This window comes from Aotus nancymaae, unplaced genomic scaffold (assembly GCF_030222135.1).
Source record: "Aotus nancymaae isolate 86718 unplaced genomic scaffold, 86718_ANA_hifiasm-v0.15.2.pri h1tg000029l, whole genome shotgun sequence".
NCBI classification, from domain to species: domain Eukaryota; kingdom Metazoa; phylum Chordata; class Mammalia; order Primates; family Aotidae; genus Aotus; species Aotus nancymaae.
In genome coordinates this window covers 57,746,013-57,773,559 of record NW_026988442.1, presented here as the reverse complement: position 1 = coordinate 57,773,559, position 27,547 = coordinate 57,746,013, and the positions used below count along the sequence as shown (strand labels likewise).

The 27,547-nt window shown below is 33.2% G+C and overlaps 1 protein-coding gene and 1 long non-coding RNA gene across 7 annotated transcripts in view; one reads left to right on the top strand and one right to left on the bottom strand.

Annotated features, from left to right (window-relative positions):
* The window catches only part of GALNT13 (polypeptide N-acetylgalactosaminyltransferase 13), a 598,306-nt gene extending 571,134 nt beyond the window's left edge, over positions 1-27,172 (top strand). For 2 of the 6 annotated variants that reach the window (XM_021665897.2, XM_064382746.1), the window contains 4 exons: positions 8,540-8,674; positions 13,262-13,291; positions 17,246-17,443; positions 21,096-21,178. In XM_021665897.2, coding sequence (XP_021521572.1) covers positions 8,540-8,674; positions 13,262-13,291; positions 17,246-17,431 — 351 coding nt within the window. In that variant the 3' untranslated portion in view covers positions 17,432-17,443; positions 21,096-21,178. Of the gene's footprint in view, positions 1-8,539; positions 8,675-13,261; positions 13,292-17,245; positions 17,444-21,095 lie in introns of all 6 variants that reach the window. The other 4 variants (XM_021665899.2, XM_064382748.1, XM_021665898.2 and 1 more) reach the window with 3 other exon arrangements.
* Positions 1,698-11,663, bottom strand: LOC135276993 (uncharacterized). The gene is made up of 3 exons (XR_010344600.1): positions 11,561-11,663; positions 2,137-2,220; positions 1,698-1,788 (listed from the first exon to the last, which is right to left on the bottom strand). It is a non-coding gene; the product is annotated as an uncharacterized LOC135276993 (long non-coding RNA).
* Positions 27,173-27,547: the final 375 nt, after the last annotated feature.

Here is a 27,547-nt window from a genome sequence, read left to right as displayed (position 1 = left end):
GACAGGTGATAAAGCTTTAGAAGAAAAGTTTGAAGGTAGCAGAGGTTGGTTTATGAGTTTTAAGGAAAAGAAGCTCTTTCCATAACATAAAAGTGCAAGGTGAAGTAGTAAGTGTTGAGGGAGAAGCTACAGCAAGTGATCCGGAAGATGCAGCTAAGATCATTGATCGATGTGAATACAGTAAACAACAGATTTTCAATGTAGATGAAACAGCACCCTATTGGAAGAAGATGCCATCTGGGACTTCCATATCTAGAAAAGAGAAGTCAATGCCTGGCTTTAAGGCTTCAAAAGACAGGCTGATTCTTGTAGGAAAAATGTAGCTAGCATCTTTTAAGACAAAACCAATGTTCATTTACCATTCCAAAAATTCTAGGACCCTTAAGAATTATGCTGAATCTACTCTGCCTGTGCCTATAAATGGAACACCAAGGCCTGGATTACAGCACATCTGTTTACAACATGGTGTTTTAAATATTTTAAGCCCACTGTTGAGACCTGTTTCTCAGAAAAAAGATTCCTTTTAAAATATTACTGCTCACTGATAATTTACTCAGTCACCCAAGAGGTCTGATGGAGATGTACAAGGAAATTAATATTTTCATGTCTGCTAACACAGTATTCACCTGCAGACCATGGATTAAGGAGTAAGTTCAACTTTCAAGTCTTACTATTTAAAAAATACATTTTGTAAGGCTCTAACTGCTATAGTGATTCCTGTAATAGATCTGGGCAAAGTAAACTGAAAACTTTATGGAAAAGATTCACAATTCTAGATGCCATAAAGAACATTCGTGATTCATGGGAGGAGGTCAAAATAACAATAACAGGAGTTTGGAAAAAGTTAATTCCAACCATCTTAGATTACTTTGATGGGTTCAAGACGTCAGTGGAGGAAGTATTTGCAGATGTGGTAGAAATAGGAGAACTAGAATTAAGAATGGGACCTGAAGATGCGACTGAATTATTGCAATCTCTTACTAAAACTTTAGTTAATGAGCATTGCTTCCTATTAATGATCAAAGAAGGTGTTTTCTTGAGATGGAATCTACTCCTGTTGAAGATGCTGTGAACACTTGTTGAAATGACAACGAAGTATTTAGAATTTTACGTAAACTCAGGTTGATAAAGCAGTGGCAGGTTTTGAGAGGATTAATTCCAATTTTGAAAGAAGTTCTGTGGGTAAAATGCTATCAAACAGCAGAAAAATCTTTAGTGAAAGAGTTGATTGATGTGATAAACTTCACTGTTGTCTTACTGTTTTTTAAATTACTATATTCACCCAACTTTCATCAGTCACCACTCTAGTCAGTCAGCAGCCATCAGCATTGAGAGAAGACCCTCCAGCAGCAGAAAGATTACCACTCACCAACAGCTAGGATAATTGTTAGTATTTTTAGTAATAAAACATTTTTAAGGAATTGTTTTTTGAGACACAATGCTATTTCACACTTGATATGGCTACCATATAGTATAAACATAACTCATATATGCATTGGGAAACCAAAAAATTCATGTGGTTTGCTTTAAATGTGATACTTGTTTTATTGTAGTGATCTGAAACTGAACCCACAGTATCTCTGAGGTACGCCTGTGTATACGTATTTGTGTACACACACACACACACACACACACATCTCTTACTCTATGGATTAAAAAAAGGAAAGAAAGAAATGTTGTGACAAGATAGAGCAAGTAAAGGGCGTTTAATTCTTGAGGCTTTGCAGAGAGGCAGGGTCCAGGTCCCAATAATACAGCAATGTCTTTGCTTCCTTGCTTTGTAACGTGCTGCTGGAACAAGGTTTCATTAGTAGAGGCTTATGCTAGAGATTTGAGTAAACGTTTGTTTGTAGTTTTTCTAAAGGGTCATGAAAGAAGAGTATTTTAAAAGAAGTAACTATACATACATTAGGATTTTAAACATGATACAATTGGTAAAAAGAAAAATGTGGACACCTAATCTTTGATTATGTAAAATTTAACAGAATATTTTAGAACCTTCTCACAGAAATCCTTGACATTATTTAGATATTGTTTTAGGTATTTGAAGAATCATAATATGTCTTTGGACATTCTCCCTAAAAAGAAAAATCCAAAACAAACCATACACGTATGTGAATAATAAAGAATGCTTACCATCTGATATGGTTTGGCTGTGTCTCCACCAAAATCTCATCTTGAATTGTAGCTTCCAGAATCCCCATGTGTCAGGGGAGGGACCTGGTGGGAGAGTAATTGAATCATGGGAGCGGGTTTTTCCCATGCTGTTCTTGTGATAGTGAGTATGTCTCATGAGATCTGATGGTTTTATAAAGGGCAGTTTCCCTGCCCACCCTCTCTTGCATGCCACCGTGTAAGATGTGCTTTTGCTCCTCCTTAGCCTTTCACCAAAATTGTGAGCCTCCCCAGCCATGTGGAACTGTGAGTCCATTAAACCTCTTTCCTTTATAAATTACCCAGTCTTGGGTATGTCCTTATAGGAGTGTAAAAACAGACTAATACACCATTTATGAAAGATTAAAAGGAATTGAGATTTGAATTGGTACCAATTCAAATTTCAATTTATATATGGTACCATCCATTATAGATAGCACTCATTTGATTACAACATAAATTCAAAGACAGAAATCAATATGACCTCAATAAAGTATACATAAAATCAGATAAATCACCTAGTCTCATTATAAAACACCTTCGTGAAGATATAGCTAAATAGAAAATTATTATGAAAATGGTTAATTTTATATTACTGGAAATTATGACTAAACCGGATGTTAACATTTCAGCCCAGACACCAAGACAAAATAAATGTGAAATCTAAAATCAGACTTCCCTATGCAAAATTTGCAATGACAATCTAAAATCAGATTTTCCTGTGCAAAATTTGCAAAGATACTTTGGAAATCTGATTTCGTGACTTTAGATGCTTCAATCAGCATGAGGAGAAAAAGGAGATATGTTAGTTTCCTGGAGCTGTTGTATCAAATTATCATGAGCTAGGTTGCTTAAAATGATAGAAATTTATTGTCTTACAGTTCTAAGGAGGCTAGAAGTCTGAAATCAAGGTGTCAGAAGTGCCATGCTCCATCGGAAACCTAGGGGAGATTCATCGTTTTCCTCTTCTAGCTTCCAGTGTTTGCTAACAATCCTTGGTGTCCCATGGCTTGTAGATGCATCACTCTAGTCTCTACTTCTGTCATCACATGACTGTCTTTTATCTGTCTCTGTTCTCTTATAAAGATACCAGTCCTGTTAGATTAAGGGCCCATCCTACACCAGTATGACTTCATCATATGGACTATCTCCATAAGTGTACACATTCTGTGGTACTGGTGGTTAGGACTTTAATTATATCAGAGTTCAACCCATAATGAAAGGTATCAGAATATGGGGAAGTTTGCAGGATTTTGCCTAGAAAGAAAAGTTGCCCTCCCTCTAGAGGAGATGGGCTGGGATTCTAGCTTCTAGTAAGAGGATGATTCATAGCAGGGACAGTTCTTGGCTGTGCAACCCATGCAATCACATAGAGCCCTACAATTTTGGAATTCTTGATAATTTTATAAAGATAAGTTCTGCACTTTTATTTTGCACTGGGGCCTGCAAATTTTGTAGGATGCCGTTTCAAGAGCTTGCTATAGGCTTCTAGTACTTGATAGTATGGCAGACTGTGACCTGACTCACAGATAATGTGGCTGGCCTGTGACAACTGAATTCTGGGAACTGTCTGCACTGCCTAATGTTAGCCTGCCTCCAAGAGTTTTCACAAAAAGTGGTTCACATATAAAATATACATTGTCTTTTTCCTTTGCATTTCACTTAATGGGAATCTCTAAGAAACCTCAAATGGTCTCAGGACAGGGAGCTTTAAATCTCTAGCAGGCCGGAGAACAGGAAGGGGTTATACAAAACAGTTCAAGTAAGATCTCTCTTACAGCTTTGCCACTCTGGAAGAATATTGAAAAAAAAAAAAAAAAAAAAAAAAAAAAAAAGCTGATTAGCAGACTGGGCGAATTTGGGAGTGGGCAGGAGCAGTAAGAAAAAAAGAAGCTTAAGATGTAAAACAGGAAAAGCCTTTTCCTCTGCAGGCTGCCAACATAAATCAGGTCCAATGTGGAGAAGGGGGAAAAATTTGATATTACATTACATTTAGAGTTTTGATTAGTAAAACTAAATAGTACATTCTAATTTTAAAATTGATCCCAAGGTGACCTAAACAAGTTAGCCAAAAAAATCATACACATCATGTTTTTCACTTAGGAATAAGGAAAGGTATGTTAAATACTCCAATATATTATAAAGGGTTAATAGTGTTGTGGCCTGAATTGTGTTCATCAAGAAAATTCATATGTTGGAGTCTTAACTCCCAGTTCCTTAGAATGTAACTGTATTAGAGATGAGTCTTTAAAGAGGTAAAGTCAAAATGGCATCATTAGGATACCCTAATCCAGTGTAACTGATGTCTTTATTGAAAGAGGAGATTAGGGCACATGCAAACAGCGAAGGAAGACCGTGTGAAGACACATGGAGAAGATCCCTCTTACAAGCCAAAGAGAGCGGTCTTAGCAGAAACCAACCCTACTAATATCTTGATCTTGGATTTCCAGCCTCCATACCTGTCAGGAAATAAATTTCTATTGCTTAGGCCACCCAGTCCATAGTACTTTGTTATGGCAGCCCCAGTGAACTAATACAACAGTAAACAATAAACACTGAGTTATTACAGTGGTTAATTTTGAAAGGCATAATAATCAGCAAGGTCCACAAAATGGAGCATAGACTTTATCACCGTATCATTATCACCATTTTATAGCTGAGATTAAAAGAGATGAGTAAAAATGGCCAATGTAGTGGTTGTTGGTAGACCTAGCTTGACTGAAGGACTATGGAAGAATGTATGCGATACTAGATAGCTCATAATTTTAGTTTAGACAACATGAACAGTATGTGTGAAACACAGAATTTTAAAATCACTGTAGGTACAATCTTGCATGTTCTTCACATGTACCCCAAAACCTAAAATGCAATAAAATATATGTTAAAAAATCACTATAAATTATTAAATTCACAGGATTCATGCAAAGAGCTCTACTTATGTTTTGCAATACTGTAAGTTGGTATACATTCATAGAAATGTAATTGCACAATGAAGTAATAGAGCACATTTACTTAATGTAATATGTATGAAGCATAGAACACGCTTTTTTAACAAAGTTAGTGCCCAATTAACGTTAACTTCCTCCCTGTTTCCTCTTTTATAATGGAAGGAAAGCCACAGAGATTGATTGTTTTTCCCTGCTCCTAGCCACCTTAGCTTAATTAAAGTGATTAGACTTTGAACCAATTACTTATTATTAAACTCAGTCTGGCACTGGAACAAATGGAAACATATGCTAAATCTATGGTTCGTGTAACTCAGTTCTGCTTTACTAAATATTGGTAACTGATGATAAAGCAATTTGGGTGATAATTAGAAAAGGAAGAATAGTTTCCATTTTTTAAGATAATGTACAATGAAATTTTACTAATGAATGAATCAATCTTGTATATTGTAGTTATCAACATGTGTGATAGTTTAAGATAAAGTGCTTCATTGGTGTTAAGGTTTGAAATATTTTAAATCACATTATAGTCAGGCTTAATGGTTTCAATCACAGCAAGAAGACAGATTGGGCCTTACACATACTAACTGAGAGAGTCTGTGGAGTAGTAAGACAGAAAAACAAGCAACAGCCATAAGGAATAGCTGCCTCCCAGGATATCCAGCATGAGATTTGGAGATTGTCCCCAAAGTCATAAAGGAACTCATAAGTAGTGAATCTAGAGGGTCATAATACAATGCTGAAATTATCAGGAACATCTGTCAGCAGGTATTATAACCTCTCCCTTAGGACTGTGCAGTGGCCAAGGGGTCAGCACAGATAGGCAAGACCAAAAATTGCTGTACCCCTATACTAAAATTTCTTGGCAGTATTGGGTAGATTCACAATTTGGGATTAACTCCAAGACTGAGAATAATAACTCTAAATATCAGCTACTGAATTTTGTCTGTGTGCCAGAATCTCTGCAAAGTATTCACATATAATGTTTTCAGTATACCCAAAGTGAATTCCATGAACCTTTTACAGTAGTAGGTATGAAAAATAATGACAATTATGGGTTAAAAAAAACTAATGGATATAATGATAAATAATTAATATGAAACCTAATGGTTTCCAGATAAAATCAAGAAGGATGTGTATATACTGACATGCACTGACTTATAAAGATTTTTAAAAATCCTAGAAACAAGCATAAAAATGAGATTATTTCCCAGGTACAAAAAATAAATTAATCCTGCTTTTACATTAATGCAAGAAAAATAAGGAAGTGTTATCTACAGATAGTTTTTAACAGAAATTGCTCATGAGCCAAATACTTAACATCCATTAATTTTTTTCAAGTACAAAAGCCAAAAAAAGTCAATTTAGCAGGCATACAATTTATATACATATCTAAGTACAGAAACTATTCTACAAATATATCTTTCTTAAATGTAAATTACTTAAGATATCTCTAATGACCACAAAATGAATCTAAATTAGAAATTGAGGATCAAAGGATGTGGTAGACAGCTCTCCAAAACTTTCAACCGCTACTGTTTCCAAACTATCTTAAGGGATTTGAGAAGAATATACTGTATATAAGAATGGCCTGAGCCATTACTATAGAATATTAAGGCCGAAATGGATGTTATGATGTCTCCTTTTACACTGGCATTTGTACACATTAAAATGAAGCAATTTTAATGTGGAAGACTATCCTTCAGTATTGAAATAATCCTATAATGAACAAAAGGAATTTCTCTCTCTCAGCTTAAGATTCACTACCATACTCACTTATGTAATTAAATAAGTTTGTAATTGTGTTTAAAATAATACTGTTTGAGGAGGATATAAATATTTCTGTTTAATGGGTTTTTATTTTATTCTTCTTTTGGTAACCAGATGTTCTTCATTTAAAAGTATGAACGTGAAAAAGTAATGAAGATAGAAAATTTATTTCTAAATTGAATACACAAAGTCTGTGATGTATTTTACATAATTCATTAAATGTACTTCACATATTTTTCAAATTTGTATATTGTTGAGTAAATGTATAACCTTTGTGAAGAATTTTCTTTTCTTTCTTTCTTTTTTTTTTTTTTTTTTTTTTTGGAGACCCAGTCTTGCTCTGTCACCCAGACTGGAGTGCAGTGGTGTGATCATGGCTTAAGCAATCTGCCTAAGTCAGCCTCTCCCACCTCAGCCTCCCAAGTAGTGGGGACAATAGGCGTGTACCACCATGCTTGGACAATTTTCTTTTTAAATTTGTTTGTAGAGATGAGATCTCAGTCTGTTTCCCAGGCTGTTCTTAAACTCCTGGATCAAACAGTCCTCTCACCTTAGCCTCCCAAAGTGTTGGGATTACAGATGTAAGCCACTGACCCAGCCCTTAATAACTTCCTTTTAAGAGGTTTGCAGAAGAGGGTATTGGTGTTCTTTCATTGATTTTGCCACTTCCTCTCACCACTGCTTGTGATTTTCATAGAAGTCCTGAGTAGCAGTACTGCAGAGGCAACTCTTCCAAGACTAACTCATTCAGCTTACAAGCTCCAGAATTTATGTTATTTGTAAAGCTGATTTCCTCAGATTTCATGAGATATCTTTGGGAAACAAAAGACTCTTACATGACCTTTCTCATTATGTACTCTCTTGACATTGCAAGGAGAAAGAAAAAACCCAGAGAATACTGAACAACACTTACCCTAGCTAATAGAAGAAAACACATTCTATAATTATGTGCTTAATAACCCTCATGAAACTTTAATAATCAATGTTATAAATAAATTATTCACACCAGGAACAAAATAATAAAGATTATTATAGTTCAATTGAATTATCTAACAAAGAGTCCATAATCCACAATGACATTCTTGGATATTTTGAGAATAATTGATGTCGTCAAGCGTAGGCAAACCATATTCAAGAGATAAGTATAGAGCCTACCTTTAATGAGGTCTCTAGAGAAGATAATTTCATACCCTTCAGAAACTTACGGACAATATTTAATACAATTTACAAGACTTACTTATGTTATCAGAAGAAAGATTTAAACTTTTATATGAAAAATGACATTGTAGATTTGGAGAACTGGTCGTAAGATGGTAGGAACAGGAGCTGCCCTTTATTGAGCTTTATGCAGTTGGCAAACTTTATTTTATTTAACCTATTGTGAGCTTTATAGTGCAACTATCATGCAAGAAATACAATGCCAGCAAATAATGGAAATTTAATAGTTTATTTTGTTAAATTGAGGCCTCACCAAAACATCATTTTGCAATTGAGGAAAAAGACTCAAAGAGATGAAGTAGCTTTCTCAAGATGACACACCAGTAATTGTTTGAAAACGCAAGTTTATCTGATATGAAAGCTTCCATGGATAGATCTGCTATGCTAAACATTTAAACTATGACATTGTAAAACGTACATATTATTTTATTAGCTGAATTTTATATTTTCAGGTGTTTTCTTACACTGCTGATAAAGAAATCCGAACGGATGACTTGTGCTTGGATGTTTCTAGACTCAATGGACCTGTAATCATGTTAAAATGCCATCATATGAGAGGAAATCAGTTATGGGAATATGATGCTGAGGTAGAGTATTTTCCTTAATTTACTTATTATTTGATGCTTAAGCTCAGTTATATATTTCAACATTCATCATTTGAATCTTAAGCTGGTTTCTTATCTGCACTGGCAAAATTAGATTTTCAAGCATGCAGGTTCATATCTAATAATATTAGGATGCCATATCATATAAACAGGTTTTGCCAAATTGGTCCATTAATATAAAACATGAATGAAGACAATAAAATCAGTTTTGTTTATGATAGTTTGTTATCTCCATGTACATGCCAAACATAAATTAGGCAAGGGGCAAGCCAAGCTTATCTGAGAGGTTTATATGAAGATGTGCATACAGGAAAATATTGACAATATGTCCATATTTTTAAATTTCAAATTTTATAACACTAATCTCTGACATTTATGTTTCTCAACTGGAAGGAACAATATCTGACAAAATTAACAAGATTTCTTTACTGTTTACAATTGTAAATACTTCACAGAATTCAATGAACTAATTAGTCACATAATGAGCTGAGTAGCCTCTTCTCAGTATAGCACACCTTTCTGTCAGAGGAGAGGGAGAGAAAACAACAAAATTCCTGTTGGAAATTTATTTCCAGGCAGTGTGTAAAAACCAGATCAGCCATCAGATGGAGCTAATAAAAAAGAAATATTTTCTTTTGCATAAGGAAGCTTACTCTTGAAAACAGCTTCATTTCTTTCAGTTTACTTTTTTGATTAGCAAAATGAATTGGTCATCTGTGTTACATTTCCCACACTATTAATTAGTAGGTGATTTATTTAAAAGGAGAACTAAACTTCATTCTTAAAAGATAAATTCTACAATAGAGATAAATGAGTCTCACAGATGCAGTATTCCATGCAAGCCTAAAATATTCTACAATATAACATTTTAAAAACCAATCTACAGAGTTTTTGGTATTATTGATATTTTAACAAGGTATTTTATTTTGAATGTCATTTTAATTATTTGCATGATTCTCTAGTTTCTTAAGCTGAATATTAGGAAAACTTACCGAATTCTCATAGGATTTGAAACTGGTTATGTAGGGTTAATTTGGGACCTAAAACTTATGTTATCAGGATCTCAGGACACAAAATCTTCTGGGCCATAATTGAGGACAAACACCAAGAATCCTTCCTATGTTGCACAAATGTGCTCTACTAAGATGATATTGCCTTCTCTATATCTTACTTACTTTATCTGACCACCAATTTTTTTCTCTTCAACTATTATTTATTGGACCCATCCTTTATGTTAAGCCTACAGAAAACAGTGCTTATGGAACATACATGCAGGTAAATCTGGACCCTTCATCAGCACTCTATCTGTTCTATGAAGAAAAGTACAATTAAATGTACAGATACAGTAGAAATCCTACAAGTGATATTTATTTTTAAATGAAACTTGTTCTTCTTCTTTTTGTTACTGTTTAGTTTCTACCAGGAACCTGAGACTCTATTGAGCTTATGCTAAAAATAAGAAAATCTAGAACATATTTATTAAGAAAGGGGAATGATTGTATGCAATTTTATAAAATGAAACAGTGTTGAATTTTAGAATACTGCTTTTAAGCTTTAAACATTTCATAACTCTTGAGTGAACAATGTCATACTCAAATTCTTTCATTTCTCAAATAACTATCTTAGCAATTAGGTGTATATTTTTGTTTGTATTTCCTGTCAGCTGGTAGCAATGTTATTGAATACTAAGGAATTTTAAGTAAAATGTGAAAAAAAAAAAAAAAACAGGTAGCTTCACCTACGATAAATAAATGATTGCTATAAATTTACTCTTTTGGGTGACTAGTTGCAGTATTTCAGTGCACTGTAACATTTTGTGTTATGTTTACTTTGATTTTGGAACACACACACACACAAAGCTTATAAAATGCCATAAATATTGAGAAATTGTTATTTTAAATAGATTATATGAATTATATAGCTTAATTATCTTATATGTTTGTGTTTTCAAGATTAACTAGTGATATTCACATTGTCTAATGACACCACTTTGCCAAATTAAAAAAATTATGAAATGAAAATAGAGCAGTTATCGGAATAATACATTGCCTTTCTGGAAATTTTAGCTTTGAAATATAATTGTATTTGTGAGAAGGTCGTAAGAAAGATATTCTTTTTAACAAAATTGAAATATAACAGTATGCTTCTAAGTTTTACATTTATGGTTTCTTTCATTCACAGAAGGGTTCCACCCCTTGCTACCCAAAGGGTGATTCTAGGACTAGTATCATCACCTGGGAACTTGTTAGAAAACATGTTGTCTGAAAAACATGGTTTCAGATCACCTGTTTAGCAGGATCTGAAACCATGCTAAATACATAGAATCCAAGTCTGTATTTTAACAAAATCCCTGATCATTTATATACATATTTACATTTAAAAAGGACAGGGTCAAATATCTATGTGTCTTCTATAGTTTCTTTATACACTGATTAAAGAATATTACAAATTTAGGAAAAGGTATGAATATAATTTGGAAAATGGCAAGGCCTCCAGAGGGGAGCAGAGAGAGGGAAAGGGAGCAAAAGGATAAGAGGTATTGAGATGAGAAAGAGGAATAATTGCTCTATTCTTCTCATATTCCAACCTGTGTGAGCACAGCTTACTACTTTAACTCAATTTTTTTATCTTTTGCTAGCAAGGACAAAATTATTCTTTGAAAAATCTCTAAGGTGGTGCAGTTCAAGGCAGAATAAAAATTGTTGGAGTTCACAGAATTACAGAACTGAAATGTACCTTAAAGTTCTCTTCTTTCAGCTTTTATCAGGAGGAACTATAGCACAAAGATTACACCACTAGCAGCAGAGCTAGGATTCCGGTCCTGATAAAGTATTCAAAGCAAGCTATCAGTACAATTGTGAATCTCACCATGTGAACAGCTGAAATATTCCATCACCTCATCTCCCATAGTCCTTTTAATCTTAGAAAAGCAAGTCATAAATAAGAGCAGAATTGTTGGAATATCCAGAGAAAAATCGAAACAGTCTCACGAAGCCTCAAAACATGGAATCTATCCAGCTGTTTTGGTTTTGTTTACTTGTGGGGAAAAAGAGAAGGGAATAAAGTTCATCATGTATTTATCCATTTTCTCATGCAATTCTTACAATAGTCTTATAAGACAGATATTATTCTATTTTTCACATTATTAAACTGAAGCATAGGGTAAATGCCTCATTTAAGTTTGCACAGCCAGATTCTGGCAGAAAATCCAGCAATTTTTCTAGTATATTGCATTACCTCTCAATGTTATTGAAAAACTAGAAATAATTAGATTCTTTCAATGGTTATGATACAATAAGCTAAATATACAGTATTTAAATAAATACTGTCAATTATTTGTTGTGCCAAATTTTATTAACATAAAATTTCTCATTTTTTTAAATAGTGGAAAAGATGTTCTACAATAAATATGGTCTATGTAGCTAAACAGGCAGTCATAAAACTACTTTGTCATTTTGCTCCAATTGCTTACAAACTTTAGCTATACATATTCATAATATAATTAATGCATAATTGCTTATCCTTGTAATTGAGTGAAACTAAGCACATGTTAGTAATAAATGCACTTCTTTGGTCAACTTTTATTTGAAATGTAGAGTTTCTGACACCTATAAATAAATAGTTATTAAATAACCATGAATTCAATTCACTGTCATCTTATATGTGGCCTAATGTGTTTGAATTGAGGGCAACCTGAGCATCATTAGCAAAATTGTGGGATACCTGTCTGGATTAGAATCTTAAACAAATTACACAAACCCTTCTGTGCCATGAATTGCCTATTGCCAGGATTAAATGAAAAGAAAAAATTCATCTCACTGAGGCATTTTAAAAAATATTTTTTGTAATCTCAGCACTTTGGGAGGCCGAGGCGGGTGGATCACGAGGTCAATAGATCGAGACCATCCTGGTCAACATGGTGAAACCCCGTCTCTACTAAAAATACAAAAAATTAGCTGGGCATGGTGGCGCGTGCCTGTAATCCCAGCTACTCTGGAGGCTGAGGCAGGAGAATTGCCTGAACCCAGGAGGCGGAGGTTGCAGTGAGCCGAGATCGCGCCATTGCACTCCAGCCTGGGTAACAAGAGCGAAACTCTGCCTCAAAAAAAAAAAAAAAAAAAATATATATATATATATATATATATATATATATATATTTATGAAGTTCTGTCATCTATTCATTCTATTTTATTTAGGTGTTCTTATATTCTGTTTGAACATCACAATTGTGTTCCAGTCATTTTAGAATATTTTCCTGTGATATGTGCACATAATTACATTTCTTTTTTAATAACTAGGCAGCTACATACAGTGTGAGAATCTAATTTTAGATCAGAACACTTATGTTCAACAAACACTATGCAACAAAGAAAAAAGGGAGAAAAATATGATGCTAAAAATAACTTATTTTTCCTGTGACTGAGCAAGTTGACTTAGAAAATACTTGTTGTGAATTCTATATATATCTGTATCAAATAATTTCCAGGGTCACAATATAAGGAATTTTTTTCCATAGGTAAAATGCAATAGACTTTACTCACACTGCCCTCTTTTATTTACCTTTATTAGAGAGCAGGTAAATGGGATTATAATTTCAAGGTAAGTGATCTCTAAGTGCATCCCAACCATTCCCCTGTGTAGCATTCCTAAGACAGTGGCTCAGTTTACCTTGTGAAGGTTGTGTGCATTACACAGGTATTACTTTTCCATATTCCTATTGACCTGTAGCTGTGATTTCTCATTAGAAGTAGTGAGTAGGAATTTCAATAGATAAGTATCACATTGTAGTCCCTGTATGTTAAACGATTACACTTCATATTTTGGAATATTTCTATTCTACTGAATGCATCTATTACCTCGTCTGGAGATCATACTTTTGTGAATAACAACACTTTTGTATTAAGTTTTAAATAATTGTTATTCTATGTTTGATCAACAGTAGAAATCCTATTGAGAATATCTTTGCTATGAAATTAAATATCTATAATAGTCCAAATTTGTCCTCATTTTGTATATTATTATATGTAATAACACAATTGCTTGGGTTTTATTTTAATCATTTACTATACCAACTTTTAAGCTGAGACCTATGCATCAACTTAAGTCAACTATACAGTCAGTACATTATGTATCTATTTTTGTACATCTTAAATCAACTATACAGTTAGTACATTAAAATATCTATTTTTTTTTACTTAATACTTTTTAATACCAAGGTATGACCTAATTTTACAATATTAATGACTCTTATTTTATCACCAAAATTCTTTAGCCTGATTCCAGTTGGCCTTAAGTAGGAATTTTATCTTTTGGAAGGGTAAATTTAGAGATACTCCATGCCACATCTTATGTTAGCAAAACATGCAAATATGTTTGAAAGAAGGAATCATTAATGTTTTTCTTAGTATTTTTAAATCTTATGATTAAAATTTTGTACATGGCAGGAAATACCAAGGCTTTACATTCTAAAGGAGAACAATAAAGTAATACTAAATTGTAAGCAAAACTCAATATTAGCTTAGGTTTTAGAATCCTAATTTCTAGTCAATATTTTAAATAAAGCTATAGGAAAATATATTTGGCAGTAAGTTTCATGTCAGCCTGGATGTCACATAGTCTTCAAAACTGAGTTAACATAGCTGGATGAGGTGGCATGGGCCTGTAGTAGCGGCTACTTGGCAAGCTAAGGTGGGAAGATTGCTGGAGCCCAGGAGTTCAAAGCCAGCCTGGACAGTATAGTGAGACCCTTTCCTAAAACAAAACAAAACTAGCTTAACTAGGCATTTGCCACAAAAACAGATATAACTGAGTTACTGTACTTTTTGACGAGGAAATAGTATACCACACATCAAAATTTGCAAAGACTTGAATTATCAGCATAATAGAAACATAGCCAAAGAAAATGGAAAAAATGTTTTTAAATAACAAACATATATACATAAAAATCACTTTATGTTATTGTATTCATTTCTTATTTATCCTATCAATAGAGCAAGAAATGTTTTTAGCAGCAACATTTAATATTGGTGAAGATGCAGTGATACTGACACCCATACAGTATCCTGACATATGCAAGCACAAGAAGTGTTAGCTGCTGCTGCTGCAATTATTAAAAAATTACTGTTATAGATGCATTTTAAAGAACTTTGCTAATATATGTTAAAGTGTTCATATATTTTTTACCTTGCAATTTCACTTCTAAGAATCATTTTAAAGAAATAATGACAGATGTAGACACTGATGTTCAGAGATATTTGCCATTATTTATAATATGTTTATATATAATATATTATAAATATATTTATAACATCTCTGATGTTCATAGATATCTGCCATATATTATAAATATATTATAAATAATGGCAAATATCTCTGAACATCAATATATTGATCAAGTATCTCCGAAATACAATACATTTTTATTATTTACCATAACTCCAAATTGGAAAGATATTCCCTGCAAATAAAAATCTTAAATGGATTTTAGCAAATTCATTTTAGAGCAATAGTTTATTTCTTAATAATATGTTTTTAGATTATTTTAATAATAGAAAAAAATCCCCACAGCATGAATAAAAGAATATTTTGTTATATGACCTCAATTATATAAACTTATAAAAGATAAAATTATTAGAAGATACATACAATGTTAATAATTGTTATCTCCTCAAACAGTATACTCAGGAAAAAAGTGAACTATACTTTGTTTTCCAGCAAATGAAGACACTACATGATTTTGGGTGTTTTTTAAATGAAAAATAATTTTTGTCTAAATATGGACAAAATTCGTAATTTTTCTTCTGGGCTATGGCTTTTTAGAAGTACCTGGAATGAAAGTTCTTTGACAATTTTTTATGGCCATTCATGTGATAAATACCTTTGGGAAGTATGTTACAGTCATGTTTTTTATGGAAATTCTATATTGTATTCGTGCCCTGGAGTCACACTTCCAGAGGATAATAAGCAAAATCATTTTGTTTTTGTTTTGTGTCATAAAACTTTTCTTTATCTTTTAAATTACAAGTGAAATTAAAATCATTTATACTAATATTTTGATGTTAACATGGCATTTTCCAAGAAAAGTTCACTGCAAGAAGAAAAGTCACTGAGGGCAGAGGATGATCTAGCCTAGCGATTTTGAACAGTATGGATGGAAAATTCATGTTTGGTTAAAAAAACATAAACTATTCTTTGTAAAAAATCAAACTATATAGTTAACAATGCTATTTATAGTTGTAGTTTTAATATTAACTACATAGTTAACAATATTATGAATAAAATGTTATTTTTTATCTTTATAAATTTTGTACTATTTTACTGTAGAAGACAAATCCTTGAAAACATAAATCCAATAATTTGTGTCTATTAATCTGCCTGAGAGATGCAGCTTAATTTTAACAGAATTTATTGTCTGCACTGGCCTATCACTAAGCATTTGAATCAACAGACTTCTTCTGTGTCTCCCATGGGCAGGCACTGGGCTTCAAGTGTAGGTGGCCATAGTCTGTGGCTTCCTGGAGCTTACGTTCCTGTGAAGGAAATAGATGGACAGCAAGAAACAGACAGATAAATAAATTAATTATAATAGTTTGGAGAATTAGATCAAGTTAAGAGTTGATCTTCTTTTTCCTCCTTTTATTACCTACCTTCAGGCTGGGTGCTGTGACTCATGCCCGTAATCCCAGCACTTTGAGAGGCTGAGACAGTTGGATTACCTGAGGTCAGGAGTTTGAGACCAGCCTGACCAACATGGAGTAACCCTGTCTCTATTACAAATACAAAATTAGCTGGGCTTGGTGGTGCATGCCTGTAATCCCAGCTACTGGGAGGCTGAGACAGGAGAATCACTTGAACCCAGGAGGCAGAGGTTGCAGTGAATTGAGATCATGCCATCGTACTGTAACTTGGGCGACAAGAGCGAAACTCTGTCTCAAAAAAAAAAAAAGAGTTGGTATTCTTTTTCCTACCTTTATTACCTACCTTCCTAATTGACAACTAGCAAAGGTGGCAGTGTATATGTGGAACCCTTCTAAACACAATCAGGTTAGCCCTATAAAAACGCAAGTGGGAACAATATGAGTACCATAGTGTTCAAAGTAAAGCCTTAAAGCTAAATCATCCTCCAAATTTGTTCCTGATATTTATTTAATTTTAGGCCAAAGGAATGAGGAGGCCAAGGACCTTAATTGGACTAATCAACTATTTTGAATATCCACTCACAGATAACTCATCTGGTACTAAAAAGCATTGTATTACTAGGATGATGGCTGAGAATATAATCTTTTATATCTAAAATAACCTTTTGCCAAAAATATTTCATCGTTTACTCTCAAGCCCCTCTCCATATTCTCAGTCTTATCTTCATTTATTCCTTAATAGGGTTGATATTAAAACCATCTAAAAAAATGTGGCTCACAGCTCCATGGATGCAATTATTGTGACATGTGCCTTCCATCTTTATCCAGTAGAAATTGTATGTTGCCTAGGATGATTGATTTATTACTGTCTTTGTACTTGATTTTGTCATTATTCATTATTTTCTTTGTCAAACAGACCCACACTCTTCTTCATATAATCACCCAGTCTTGTCTCTCAGTGAACAAAGTAGCTGATGGCTCCCAGCATCCTACTGTGGAAACCTGTAATGATAGCACTTTGCAAAAATGGCTACTAAGAAACTATACAAGAATGGAAATTTTTAGAAATATTTTTGGGAATTCTACTGATTACATTCTCTAATGATTTTTGGAGGTTTGTGTTGCAGACTTTATTAAATTTATTTTCATATTTTTGTTATGTTCAGTTATTTAAATCTGGAAACTCCTTTAAAGTGTGGTTGAAAGAAATCTGTATATACTTTTTCTCCATGGAATTAATTCTCTGTCTTTTACTTCTTAGCTACTCATTAATTTTGGGGACTGCATATATTAAGTTGTGTTTAGTCTATCATTAATGAGTAGGTATTTTTTTGTTTTTTTTCTTTATTTTAAGCATATATATACACATAAATATAATTGATGAACTATATTATGAAATATTAGCTCTTTTTGATGAGAACTATAGCCATGTCTATATGACAACAGGTTCTGCATCATCAGATCTGGAAAAAATCTATTAAAAAACAGCCAAGAAAAGGATTGTTTCTGGGACACTGAAATAATTTATTTTTGTTTCTTTTTGTTCAGATACTTTGGTTAAATGAAAATATAGCATATCCTTTCTAAAGTATTATTATTTTAATTAAAACACTAAGCAAATACAGTATTAAATCTTAAGATGTGATTTTCAATACCTTTATAAAGAGAATTTTATAAAGAAAATTATTTCTAAGCAATTATTTGTGGTTGCCTAAGTGAAATAATAAAATATTTTTTTAAAGTTGTATCTTTTATCTCTCACTTGTATGATTTGTGACTGTCTTTTCAGTAAGCAATAAGATGAATCATTATTCAGTTTAAGTCAACAAACTGATATGGAATTCTTGTAAAGAGTGCAAATAAGAACATGTCCTAGCTTTTGGTGTTAAGGGGTTTACTATCTAATAAATAAAATATTTTGCTTTGTCCAATACCTTACAATGAGAATACAAGGGAGATTGGGGCATTTTTCTGGCTCAGATGAACCACTTAAAGATTGTTAGTGGAAGAAACAATTGAGCTCAGAAGTCCTGTAACAAAGCTGAGAATGAAGTTATGGAGAGGGAACAACATAGGAGGTACTGTTTTGATTAGAACTATATTCAAGCCAAAGACATTCCAAAAGTAAGAGTTGGTAAAGCTGGAAAAGTCGAGACCTTTGCACAAAGAGAACTATGTACAAAGCAATTTATGTCTATTATCTTAGTTTGCTTTCAAAGCAACCAAACCTGATATGTGCAATGCCCAACAAGGAGGTTTAGGCTTAACTAGATATTTATTCTCACAAGTCTACTATAGCGTGCTAGAGCAGAGACCACAGAGTGCTTCTCTCCATGGAAGAAACTGCAGCAGTTCCTTTAGCAGTTCTTACAGCCAGCCTTCTGGGAGTTAGCTTCTCCCCAGGTAACAGTCTGGTGCAAGGAGATGAGGTCCACATCAGGCAGATGTCAAAACCATCCTGGCTTACTGGCCATATCCTCACTGAAGATAATCTCTCCCTGTAACAACTCCATAGGCCTAGCTTCCAGGAATCAAATAAAACATACAAAATTACAAGTCTGCACTTAGAAGAGCCTAAAGTTTGCTTTCTCTTAGTATATATACACAGTTTATCAGTTGCAGATGCAGTTTATCAATCAGAGGTCGTTTTTACCATAAGCAAGCTAGAAACATAGTTAACATTTTTACCCTTTCAAGGTTGCCAAGGGATCACAGTTAGTTTACTGACAGTCAAATTTTTTAAACAAAAGGATATTTATAAGCATTTTTAAGTCTAAGTATTTTCTGACGAAGAACATGACTCCTCAGAATAATTTGAAGCATGCCCAAGGGTTTACAGCTAGTAAGTAAGGGACAGGAATTTACCTGAGTCTAAAATGTCTGGTTTTCTACTGCACTACATTAGAAGAAGTATTTAGTTGTTTCTCTATCTCTGCAGCAGTGGGTTTTGTAGTGAATTCCTTCACATAAATTATGCGTTATTTAGAAAGAACAGTAATAACTGGTGTTTTTAAAATTATCATTATTTGTGTAGTTGAGAACATCTATTCAACATGATCCTTAATGAAAAATCTCAAAGTCTATGATGTATTTTGAACTAAGGTAACTGATAGATTGATCAAAGACTTCAACTACTATGATATGTGATCAGTTGCAATAAGACAGTGGCAGTGCTTTCTGGGGTGGCTTAATGGGCAATGACATTTGATATATGAAAAATCATACTGTTTTTTAAAAAGAGATCTAATAGAAGTATGCAGTGGTAAGTGATATTTTCAAAAAAAAATGTATACACAAAGGACCATAGGTACGTAACAAAAATGAATCAATCGTGTTTATTTTTAACTAAAACTGTTTAGAAAAAAAATATTTGTTTTGTATCTTTATTTTTTCAAGCTGGCTACTGGTTGAATTTCTGGCATTATAAGCATAAATCAACCATCTTTGTTCCTATCTTTGGCCATTTATTCCTTTCTTTGTTTTTTAGTGTAAATAAAAACATGATTCCATGTTTTGAAAGAGCAACAACAAAGGTCTCAATCTTGAAATCTCCTTTGCATCTAATTGCCTTGTTCTTTTAATTTCCTGCTTGCTGTCTCTTAGGCATCTTCCAGCACAAACCTATTCTCCATTCCATTGTTTCTTACAACAGTGCAGTCCAGGATTTTTCAGTCTTAATCTAAACAAATTACAATTTTCTGGCTGCTGTTTCTCTACCATTTTTGTTGCTCACCCCTTACATTTATTTTCATCTTATTATTAGTAAGCCAAAAAAAATTTTTCATTTACCTTCAATTTTGGTAATTTGCAAAAAAAGTAGAGTGCTGTTTTCAAGATATATTTGCAAATCATTTCTCATACCTTCAAATACTTCACTTCTGGTTGGAAAAGTTTTCATATAACACGGTCCTAGGCATTGCCCATGAGATAGAAGAAATGTGTGTGTGTGTGTGTGTGTGTGTGTGTGTGTGTGTGTATAATTAGTATGTATAAATTATGTTGATTTAAAATGTATATCTGAAAAGTCCAAAACTGTGATTTCCAATCTACATAAGAATGCCAAAGAGAAGATATATATAATGACTGGTTAACATGATAAAATTATTGGAATTTATGATGAAACTAAAATATAAATATAACATTTAAAAATATATGATTATCATACCCGTTTTTATTTGATATATATTTAAGATTCTTAAAAACACAGACTAAAATATTGTAGAGATTTTATCAAGTAAGGTTATTTTTTGCTCTGATAATCATTTTCCACAATGAATATCTTACAGTCGCAGATACTATAGCTTGTTTAGTATTTTGAAATGGGAACATCTCTAGCAGTTTTGTTCATTTGGGTCACAGCTGTGCCATCTATTTGCATGTTTACCAAATGGTTACTGAATAACACATGCCTAAGAAAACTAAGCTTTTGCAAAAGCTTGTTAATATTTGCAGTCCTCAACTGAACTCAGAGCTCACAAATGGGCTTTTTGCAAAGGAGCCTGAATTCTTGGCAATGCTTGATAAATGTCAGCCAGTTTCTTTAACCATCTGCAAATAAAGGTATACTACACAATGATGACTTCATAACAGTCAATGTTGTATAATAATTAATCCAGGAACACCTGTGCACAGTTCCTTTTACAAACCTATCACCATGTATTATACTAAAAAAAATTAAGGATTTTTTTAAAGAACAGATTTAATCTGATGTGCTAGTGAAGCTAAAGATGAAATAAGCTGCACTGATTACTGGTTATCTTTTACAGAAACTCACGTTGCGACACGTTAACAGTAACCAATGTCTTGATGAGCCTTCTGAAGATGACAAAATGGTGCCTACAATGCAGGACTGTAGTGGAAGCAGATCCCAACAGTGGCTGCTAAGGAACATGACCTTGGGCACATGAAGACCATGTCCCCCAAGCCATGAAAGTGTCTATGCTTTTGTTTTTCCATTATTTCAATTGGGGGAAAATATTAACTTTGCTGAATTGAAAGTTTTAAAAATCCTTTTAGTATTCTAAAACACAGTTGTTTATAATTCATTTCTAGAAATGTTTGCTTATTTCCCTACTAAAATTTGTATCTGATCAAAGAAGCACATAAAAATATAAGTAATAGCAAACTGTTATTAAACAACAGAACAACTTGGAAAACAAATTGTGTTTGCTTTAAGGAAAATTTTTATTGCACTCATGTCACAGGGTTAATTGGAGGTTATTTTATTTTTGTTGTCATGGTAATAGAATGTAAATGCCTTATAAAATCATGTTCATTATGAAATATTATCAGTTCTTTATAAACTCTTTTTACTGGACCTTCATAGAAACATGTTTAATTTCTATGTCTACAATAGGGCCACATATTAAATTATTTCTGAATGGTGAATTCATCTTACAAAATGTTCCAAGTTTTAGACAAGGAGAAACATTAGATTGGATGTTGAATTCATAGAGCCTTAACAGAAGCATCACATCCAAACCAATGTGAATTCAAAAAAGAGACGGTAAATTTTTAGTTCAATTTAAAGTACATTAAAAAAGAACTCCTTGAAGCATTGAAGGGAACAAGATGAATCTAAGCCGCAACACTTCAATCACTGTAAGAGGGCTCAAAGTGGGTTGCAATCATTCCTAACACATGCTGAAGCCAAACAATCTTTCTCCCAGAATTTATGTTGGAAACTCAATTATTAACCAAAATTTTGCTCTCCACAAACTCTACCATCCCTTTTCTTTTCACTCTGTAGACAGTGGCATGCCACTGATGCTGTACAGAATTGTGGTGAAAGGGAGAATTTTAGATTTAATTTTTAACTTTATTGCACTTAAAGATTTTAGTTAGGTCACCACTGTCATTTTAATTTGATATGTTAAAGAATACCTTTCAGTGTTATGCTCTAATATCTAACAATTTATCACCAGGGGAATAAGCTCAACACGCCTTCATTAAATTTTTATCATAATTAAACTGCTAGATATTGTTTGCCATATATTATGACCCAAGGAGCATAGTTACAATTAGGCCAGATTCACATTTTCTTTTCTCGTCTTAAAACCATTTATGTTCAAAATACATTAGCAGAAGCCATGAAAAGGAAAAAATCAGATTTTTGCTAATAAGTTTTTGTATTTGACATCTTTTAAAATGCTCATAGAGTTGCCCTATATATGTATGTTATTCATTATACATGCACTCAGCAGCTAAGAGAAATTTGAGAAGAAAAATGGAAGTGTTTTCTGGAGCAGGAGATTTCACTTCTTTGGCCCTCATCTTTACTTAAAAAGCTCTTATAGAAAGGAGTAATCAGTTTGACTACATACAAACTCTCTATGTCTCTGACATACACACACATATACACTGCTTTATAATGAAACTGAGGACACTTTCTGATGGTCAGTAAAATCTTAAATGATTTTTTCAGCTGGTATTCCTTCCTCTTTTGATTTTTTTATTAGTACAGCTCTGGGGAAGAATCTACAACCTGGAGCATTTCAGATTTGCTCTTAAAGTGTAGATAGCCCTCACCACTAGCTCTCTGGGAATCTGTGACAATTTCCTAAAATTGTAAGCAAAAGGTTGAATATCAGGGCATGTTTTTTGGAGGTGGGAATATATCACAGCAAACTTGGAAAGAAGGCTATGACTCCCAAGAGGCAGTGAACCATTGCCTTAAATTCATAGCAGCCTCTCGAGTCCATTGAGGCCTCATGTGAAATTCCCATTTTTCATTTTTACACTCCTTTTCTCCCCTCATTTCCTCTTGTCCTGACTAAAGTGAGGCAAAAAGACCCTGCACAGCATTATTCCTTAAGTTGAAAAAGCTTCAGCTTTCAAGGACTCATGTAAACCGTATGTTCCACTTGCTGATTTGTCAAAATGCATGTTATATAGAAAATGGTCTATGGCAAATTTTTATAAATACAGCTACCCCATCAAAGCTGAACTTGAAACATTTTAGCAGCATTTTAAATATGTGAAAGGTCATTATGGTCATAGTGAGAAAACTAAAACTACATGAGTTTCATGCTAGAAAAGAATTTTTAAAGAATCTTCAGATGGCTTCAACACATGCCATTATATTATCTAACAAAAAGTGGCATAAAATATAAAACACCCAACACTAGAAAGCAATGACTAACATTCAGTTTGTTTTCAGAAATGTTTATTGTCTTCAGTACAAAAAGTTAAAACCATGATTGGATTTGTAATGCACTCATCCCTTATTTATGGGGCTAGATTCACAGATACTTTATTTCAAACTAATCTCTTCTGTAGTCTTCTCCATCTCAGTTAATGCAACTTCAACCTTCCAGATGCTCAGGTCAAAAATTTAAAGTTGCTTTTGACTCCTGTATTTCTGTTTCAAATTTTGTTTAATCCATCAGCAAATTCCCTCGATGCTACCTTTGAAATATAACTAGAAAAGAATGACTTGCCACCACATCCACTAGGTGTCACTACCTCTGACCTTTTTAATCGCAATGTGCTTATTATTTGGTTCCCTAATTTCCCAGTCCTTGTCTTTAACAATCTGTTCTCAGTACAACAGCCATAGTGATTCTGTTAACCATGAATTTGATTGTGTCACCTCCCTCCTCAGAATCTTCCAATGACTTCTCCCTCTAGTGGCCTTCAAGGTCCTTCATGAGTGATAGCCCCCTACACATCCATACCACTCATCACACATACACACACATGCACACACACACAGATACAATTCCACCTTTTTCTGACTCATCTCTTATCTCTTATTATTCTGCCTCTTACCCCAGTATGGCTCCCAAGAAAGTTCCTGCTTTAGTGTTTTGTTCCCTCTGCCCCAGAGAGCTCCCCTTATTGGTCTCAGTTCAAATATTATCAGTAAGACAAACCCTTCTCCCTTCTGCTTTCCCTATCCCCTGTACCTGACAATCTATAAGTCTGTTTCTTTATTTCTGTCTACACTTCCTCCTCCCCAGCCCAAAACATGCCCATCACATGCTCTAGAAGGTAAGTCCCATGAAGGCAGGGGCTTTGTCGGTTTTGTTCGTTTGGTATTCCTGGCATATACAAAGTATTCTTTAAATATTTCTTGAATTAATGAACTGAAAAATGTGTGTTAAAGTTGCTAAGTGTTATTGTATCATACTTTTTTTTGTATTTGAAATTTTAAAATAAAGGCTAATGATATATTTAGACAGGATTTTCAATAACTTTGTCTTCAAATTATAATTTTCTTCCTAATATTCTTCACATTAAACTATGGACTATACATTATTTTCTGGATAAAATAGCCTGCTTTATGGAAATGAAATATGATATTTTATTAAAATGCTGCTATATTATATAAGTTGTTTCATTAAGCTAAAATAGTTTTAATTTGTATCTTTTGGTTGTGTCCAATGGCCACCTGAAGGGATAAGATTTTGACTTTTCAAAGGGAGCATGTCATTGTCTTAAAAATTATGTATTTTCATGATTTCATAAGAACTTACTAAATTTATCTGCTAAGTGCAGTGAATGGAATAAACACAATTATAGAGATTTTTTAAAGGACTTTACAGATGACCTAGTCTTAGTTTCTGTGTTTATAGATAAGAAGACTGAAACCCAGATATGTAATATAGCTTTTCTAAGGATCATAATCTTTAAGTGGTGTTGCCTGGACCCCTTGTTATTAATATAAACTAATACTGTCAGTCAAAAAGTTATGAAAATGGAACAGTGATGAGAAAAAAATCTTCATTAAACATGTTATGGGGCCAGGCACAGTGGCTCACAACTGTAATCCTAGCACTTTGGGAGGCCGAGGTGGGTGGATCACTTGAGTTCAGGAGTTCAAGACCAGCCTGGCCAACATGGCAAAACCCCATCTCTACTAAAAATACAAAAATTAGCTGGGTGTGATGGCGCACACCTATAATCCTAACTACTCAGGAGGCTGATGTGGGAGAATCACTTGAGCCCGGGAAGCAGAGGCTGCAGTGAGCCAGGATCATGCCACTGCACTCCAGCCTCGACTATGTAAAAAAAAAAAAAAAGTTATGATTAGTACATTGATTTTTTAGAAATATTTAAATTCTTACCACCTTTTGTATTTAAATAAAAGTAGTTCTTTAAAATAATACAAGCACTAAGACCTACAGCAGAAATAAACTACCAAGAAACAGCATGATCACAGGAACATCCGAGCATTACTGGGCATGCTGGGTTTTAGAGAAGCAAAGTCTCTTGAGTAGTAACTAATGGAACATACTCACTTTCACTTTCCTTCTAATTATCTTCAAGTTGAAAGTAAAGTTTGGCCTACAGCTTGCACAGAGAATTAGACCATCTATTACTGTGAAGATTGGGTAGGTTCTATGTTATGCAGCTTCAAAGACTGCAAGGAAATCAGCAGAGATTTGTAGGCTTCCCAGTGGAGCTCTGTAAATTCTAGTAAACACAATCCATAAATTTGATTTTGCCATGGTGCTTAGAAACAGTCTAATAAAAAGGAAAAAAGAGTATGGAGAAAAAATAACTACAGTAAAACAGAACTGTTTTTACCCTTTTAAGAAATTTGGTGGGAGGTTAGGAACATATTCTGAATTGGTTCAGTAAACCTCAGAATACCATCTCCCCCACACATGGTTTCACCACTTAAGACATGATGATCGTATCTGCTCACAACCATTTTACTTGCATCTCATTTACAGATGCTAAATCTAGTCTCAGAGGAGGCAAAACATGTATGCATTCTTAAGTTATAAAGTATACTGATTTCACAAATATGAAGAATTTTAGAAATTCAAATTTTTAATGGATGTGTCACCATCCACAGCTGCTATCCTGCATAGCTGATATCTGCTGCAAATCTTGAATAAATTTCCAATTCAGTTGGGCAGCAAAAATTCAATTAGATCTTAAGGCAACTTGTGTTTCAGAATTCTGCCACTGCCCATTTCCCCCAATATGTCAAAATATGGAATAGGTGAAATCAACCCCTCTTATGTACAGCATATAGACACATCTGTTGTGACTACACCATGTTTGAACTGCTACTAAATATCAGCTATTGTATGAATTTATGGTGTTGAATGAGCACCAGCAATGTGTTCTAAATGATTTGTGTATATTTGTAGCCCAGTTTGTTTTATATTAGTCAATAAATTCTAAAGACAATTTTCATTGTATTTGTTTTTAAAAAAATCCCTCTGAAATACTTGTGAGTTCAGGGCAGTTATTTTCTTAACTATCTTTTAAGATAAAGACCACTTCTGCGATACTTACGTTATCATTATATGAAGTTATTTTGTTTTTGTTCTCAGCTGGAGAGAACAAATCACTCAATATTCTGTTTTTAATGAGTTAGAATGCCAATGAAAATTAGATGATTAAGGATATATCTATAAAGTTTTTTAAAAATGAGATTTTTCCTCATGCATTCAATTGGTGTGAAAATGAAAGTAAGCTGCTGCTTGGTTCCAGTTGTACTGAAATTTTAGCTAAAAATAGCACAAGGGGGAAAAAAGAACTTGATGATTACATGTGTTGGTTTTTTTTTTTTTTCTATTTCAGCTTTTGTGTTTTTTTGTTTTGTTTTGTTTTGTTTTGGTCAGTGTAGCCACAGCTAGAAAGGAGTAATTTCAAAAATGTTTTAGATATATGCTTGGCACATAGTTCTTTAACATTTATAAAAGTAGATTATGCATAAAGAATGACACATTTTAAATTCTGTAAGCATTACTAAATGATATAATTGTTATTTTGCTATAAATTTAAGTATACATTTTTGTAGAATTAAAATATGCCAATTTAGTTTTCCTTTGGTATATATTGTTGTTTTTGAAAATAAATAATTAACATTTCAAATAGATAACTTCAGTATTTTATGCTTATCTTTCATATTTGTAGATTATTTAAATAAATGATTAAGTGCCTATGAATATCTCCTAGCAGCAAGAAAATGTTGTGATCCCAGTACAATTTTGATACCAAAATATATAAATTAGAAACTTTAATATATGCATGATTTTAAATTATTAATTGTTTTATTTTTCTGAAATGATTTGGGATGGATTTTTTCTATTTTATAAAAATGATTAGTCATAGAAAAATTTTAAAGTCTCATATCGATGATAAAAATTATTTTTCAGAATACTATAGGCCATACCTAATACTTGGATTCTGAAGCTGAAATCCTAAAAGACAGTCTGTCAGGGTGAGAGAAAGATGGAGAGAAGCTGCCCATTCC